Consider the following 5,703-nt stretch of genomic DNA (forward strand, 5'->3'; position numbering starts at 1 on the left):
CGCGTCTGGGCTTCCGGCGGAGCGCGGCGACCTTGCGCAGCTGAGGAGTTGCCGGGAGAGCCAGCCCCGCCCCCGCCTGACCTTGGCGGGTCCCCTCCTCTGGCCTCGGACTCATCTTTGCGGTGGCGGCTGTTTGACCGGGTGGTGAAGGCCAGACGTGATGCTGGGCGCAGCGCTGGGCCGGGTGTTTATTGTTGCCGTGAACCCAAATGCCCCAAACCTCGACGGCTTCCCCGCGTGCGCCCTGGAAGCCGTACCCCCGGAGGCTGTGACCCCGCGGTCCCTACTCCCCGAGTCCTTGACCCTCCTGAGCCCGGCTGGGGAACTGGAAACCCAAAGACTGGAATTCCTTCACTTCCACGTGTTTTATAAACCTGGATGGAGTGCCTTTTACACTCAACTCTGAGCAGACTGCAAACCCAGATTATTGGGCGCCTGCTGGTGCGTTCAGTCCTATCGCATTTCTAAAGTAAATCCGATTGTGCTTTCTTTGGGGAGGTGGGGGCGGTAAGCATTGTAGTATCCATGTTACTGGTCGGTGGGGGAGCTGAGAATCCGGAAAGTTGATTCGCCTTTGAACTTGAACTTGATATCAGGTTCTATCAGACTCCGCATTCCACAACAGACAGCCCAGGGACCACCCTCTGAGAACTCAAAGTCCAGCGTAGGCGCAACCCAAAATTGGTACAGAAAAAAGGAAATATATTTTTTAAAATATATTTTTATTGATTTCAGAGAGGAAGGGAAAGGAAGATAGAAACATCAACGATGAGAGAGAACCATTGATCGGCTGCCTCCTGCACGCCCCTACTGGGGATCGGGCTGGCAACCCAGGCATGTGCCCTTGACCAGAAAAGAATCCAGGACCTTTCAGTCTGCAGGCTGGTGTGTTACCCACTAAGCCAAACCAGCTAGAGCCTGAAGAAAACATTTTGATTGATGTTGTACTTTACTAGTACCTACTAGCGCCTTGTTGGAGGGCTTTTGTGCCCTGCAAAGCTCCTGTACTCCTGTAGTACTCTTTTGGACTTACTTTTAAACGCTGGTACATAATTTGTAAGTTTGTTTTGTAGCTGAGAAACTGGGTTTTTAAGTAAGTACTGGCACAGTGTCACACGCACATTTTCTATTTAACTAATTTTTAAATTTACACAATGCATGAATACATTTTCACCTGTGATATATATATTTCTCCATTTATGACACCTTTAATTTTATTTGTGTTTTGTAGTTTTGGTGTAAAGGTCTTTTCATTACATATTTTATTAATTCTACCTCTGCTTTTGATACTACTGTAAATATATTTTTTTTAAAGTTTATAAAACTTTAGCCCTGGCCGGTATGGCTCAGTTGGTTGAGCATCATCCCATGTAACACAGGTTCAATTTCCTGTCAGGGCACATGCCCAGGTTGTGCCCTGAGGTGGTGGGATCCTCAGTAGGGGGCCTGCAGGAGGCAGCTGATGTTTCTCTCTCATCAATGTTTCTATCTCTCTCCCTTCCTTTCTCTCTAATATCAATAAAACAAACCTTAAAAAGTTTTACAAACTTTTTATATTGATCTTATATCCTACAACCTTGCTAAAGTCACTTTTTCTAGTTGTGTTTTTGTAAGATTTCTTAAGATTTTCTTAAAATTGTGTCATCCATAAGTAAAGATAGCTTTACTTATTCCCTTTCGGTCTGTGCTTTTTATATCCTTTTTTATATCCATTTTCTAGGTCCTTTTGTAGAGTGTTAGAGAAGTGGTGAGGGTAGACATCTTTGTATTGTTCTAGATCTTTTCACCTTTAAGCATGATACTTACTGTAGGTTTTTCCATAGATGCTCTTTGTCAAAGAAGTTTTCTTCTATTCTCAGTTTGCTGAGTTTTTTTTTTTTTTTAAATTGACTTTAGAGAGAGAGGGGAAAGGTGAGAGAGAGAAAGAAACATAAATTTGTTATTTCACTTATTTATGCCTTCATTGGTTAATTCTTGTATATGTGCCCTGATGGGGATTGAACCCACAACCTTGGGATATTGGGACAATGCTCTAACCAACGAAGCAACTGGCCAGAGTGAGGTAACTTATTTTTCAAGATATAACAGAAGCTACAACAGATGACATCTTCTATTCAGCTAACAGTTGGAAAAAGATAGTTTCATTACTTATAAATTATTATTAGAGTAAGGAGAGTGTACTTTTAGATATACTCATCAAGTAGTTTGATGTATGGCAGACCACTTTTATGTTGAGTTTTTGTATGTGTATTCTAACAAAATTTGTTTGGGGGTTTGTTTGCTAGGAGGAGGCATCTCCCTACTCTTTGGTCGACATCTGCCTGAATGTCCTGATTACTAACCTGGAGAAATTGTGTTCTGAAAGATCTGATGGAACACTATGCCTTCCTGAGCATTGGCTTTTCCCTCAGGAATTAGCTGATCGATTCCTTGGGGTGATGACTTGGCAAGGTAATGATAAGGTCCCTTGGTCATGTATTATAACACTCTACAAGTTGGAAAGCACTTTCACATGCAATTCCTCTTTTGTTCCACCATAATCTGGTGGGAAATAGAGAAATTATTCCCATTTTATTTGTGTGGAGGCTGAGTCTGAGTATCTCTGGGATCCCTTGGTGGAAATTGTCTTGCTTTTCTAGGCTTGCCCCCTACTATTGGCTTAGCTGAGTGAAGAGAGCAGACAACTCAGTCAAGTTACCACTGAGCTCTCTGCTCTGTAGCTGCTGACATGCAGTTGCTGTAGTCTTGTCTTTTGATTGTGAGCATGAGTCTTTAAATAATTTCCCTTTGCCTCCCATTAGAGTGAGGTGTTCAAAGGGCTATGTTTAATTTGCCATGTTACGATTTTTCCTTAATGAAAAAAAATTGTAGTGAATTATTTAGATGTAATTCATGTACCATATAATTCACCCATTTAAAGTTTACAATTCAGTGATTTTCTTTAGTGTATTCACAGATTTGTGCAGCCATCATTACAATTTTAGAACCATGTCATTACTTCAAAAACCTTTTAAACCCATTCCCCCCAACCCTAAACCACCACTAATCTACTTTCTACCTCCATGGATTTGCATATTCTGTACATTTGAGATAAATGGAATCATGCAGTAGGTGGCTTTTTGCATCTGGCTTCTTTCACTCAGCTTAATATTGTCAAGGTTCATCAATGTTGTAGCATCGGTCATTACTTCGTTCATTTTTATGGCTGCATAATACATGCATACCTTGGAGATATTGCAGGTTCTGTTCCAGACCATCACCATGAAGTGGATATCTCAGTAAAGTGAGTCACACCAATATTTTGGTTTCCCAGTGCATACTAAAGTTATGTTTACACTATAACGTAGTATATTAAGTGTGCAATAGTATTATATCTAAAGAAAAACAATTATACACCTTAATTAAAAATACTTTATTGCTAAAAAATGCTGTCATCTTTGCTTGTGGAGGGTCTTGCCTCCATGTTGATGGTTGCTGACTGATCAGGTTGGTGTTTGCTAAGGTTTGGGTCACTGTGGCAGTTTCTTAAAGTAAAGCAATAGTGACATTTGTTGCATTGATTGACTCTTCCTTTCAAGAACAATTTCTGTATAGCATGTGATTTTATTTGGTAGTATTTTACCCAAAATAGAACTTCTTTCAAAATTGGAGTCAATCCTGCCACTGCTTATCAACTAAGTTTACATAATATTCTAAGTCCTTTGTTTTTATTTCGATATTCTTCATAGCTTCTTCATCAGAAGTAGATTCCATCTCGAGAAAACCACTTTCTTTGCTCATCCATAAGAAGCAGCTGGTCATCCATTAAAGTTATATCATGAGATTGCAGCAGTTCAGTCACACCTTCAGGCACCACTTCTCATTCTAGGTGTCTTGCTGTTTTCACCACATCAGTGGTTACTTCCTCCTGGAGCCAAGTCTGTCTTATTCACCATTCTTTGCATCTAGCATAGGGCTTTGCTACAGTGAGCACTCTATTTGTTGAATAAATGTTTGAATAAAAGTACTAAGTTGCTCCTCAAAGCCTAAAGTGTAGAGGCTTCCTTCCTCCTATCTTGGTAGCATAGCCCAACTCAAACTGGGTACCTGGGCACCCGCTTGCCACAACCTTTTGCAAACCTTTTGCAGTGAGGATTCAGGATCTGGAGAAGGGTTTGCACATAAATGGATACACTAGACAAGAAATATAAATTTAGAAGGCATGGGGGGAGCCAGGCGGAGACCTTACTCTCTAGCAGAGAGGTTCCCTGAATCTCCGGACCCATAGCTTTTTTATTTACTAGAATACACATTTGCCCTATTGAAAGCAAACACGCATATAGAAGGTAAGGTTTGGTAAACAGTAAAAGTTTATCAGGTTAGGGGATTGCCTTGAGCCACCATTGTCTTGACAGAACAATCGATGTATAGCTTTTAGCCCTTGCTAAAACCCAAGGTCATCAGCCTTCTGTGTTCCCTGCTGCACTTGCGTGATAGTGTAGCCAGTGGTCGGCAAACTGCGGCTCGAGAGTCACTTGCTGCTCTTTGGCCCCTTGAGTGTGGCTCTTTCACAAAATACCACGTGTGGGCGCACGTACAGTGCAATTGAAACTTCGTGGCCCATGCGCAGAAGTCGGTTTTTGGCCTGGGCGAGTCTGCCGGGGTCCAGCCCCAGGGGGTCCAGGGGTTCCCAAAGGTGAGGACGGAGTCGGCGAAGTGTTTTACACAGACAGCGTTCAGAACTCTCTAGCTTTCCTTAGTCTCTGTGGATCTTCCCTGTGCCTGGCTGAGGCCACAGAAAAAGATCCCAAGGCAAGCTGAGCCTTTATTTTATAGTGAGAGGTAAACAAGGTAGTGGTTTCCATAGTTACACAGTTCTTGTGAGTTTCACTTGTTTTTGTTCTTGTTGCACTTCCCTCAGCCCATTAGCTTCCCAGTAAGATCTAGGGAGCGTCATAAGGTCAAGCCTAATTATGCTTAAGAGGACTGTGCCCTCTAAGCTGGGACTTGTTTGTGACTTTGCCCACAGGTCAGTCCGAGGCTTAACCCTATATCAGCTCCCCACCCGAGTCTATTTTGAAGAAGTACTGTTGATATTTGGCTCTGTTGACTAATGAGTTTGCCGACCACTGGAGACAATGGGTAGCTTCCAGCACCAGTTTACCTACCTTTTTCCTCAGTCCTTTCTCCCAGTCCATTCAGGCACCATGTTCTGTCTAGTTTAATTTTTCATCTCTCATGATTAAAATTATCAATAATCTCTTGTTCATCTCACTCTCATCAAACACCATCCTAATTCCTTTACACTGTCACATAATTGGTCTTTCTAAAAATAGAATTATAACCATTTTTCTACTTAAAATGTTTGAGTTGTTCCTAAAATCTGCGTACTCTAGATTTGAGTATAGGCCCCCTCTACCTTTCACCTTCTCTTGACTCTCAATTCCAGCTATGCCATCCCTTGGACACTATGTTCCAGTCGTGCTGATTTACTTTCCGGTCATTCCAAATCATCTGCTGTTCTATGCCTCCATGTCTTCTCTGACATGTTTTTCCAGCTTTCACCTTACCCCTGACAAAGTGATATTTAGTCTTCAAACTTTACCCAAAGATAAGCCCTGACCAGGTAGCTTATCCTGATATGCAAGGTAACGGGTTCAATCCCTGGTCAGGGTACATACAAGCATCAGCCAATGAATGTATAAATCGATGTTTCTCTCTCTC

The 5,703-nt window shown here is 42.1% G+C and overlaps 1 protein-coding gene across 1 annotated transcript in view; it reads left to right on the forward strand.

Moving 5' to 3' along the window:
• Positions 1-160: 160 nt before the first annotated feature.
• The window catches only part of ZYG11A (zyg-11 family member A, cell cycle regulator), a 33,061-nt gene continuing 27,518 nt past the window's right edge, over positions 161-5,703 (forward strand). The window contains 2 exon segments of the mRNA XM_005878675.1: positions 161-253; positions 2,286-2,451. Of these exon segments, the coding sequence (XP_005878737.1) occupies positions 161-253; positions 2,286-2,451 (259 nt within the window).

This window comes from Myotis brandtii, unplaced genomic scaffold (assembly GCF_000412655.1).
Source record: "Myotis brandtii unplaced genomic scaffold, ASM41265v1 scaffold57, whole genome shotgun sequence".
Classification (NCBI taxonomy): domain Eukaryota; kingdom Metazoa; phylum Chordata; class Mammalia; order Chiroptera; family Vespertilionidae; genus Myotis; species Myotis brandtii.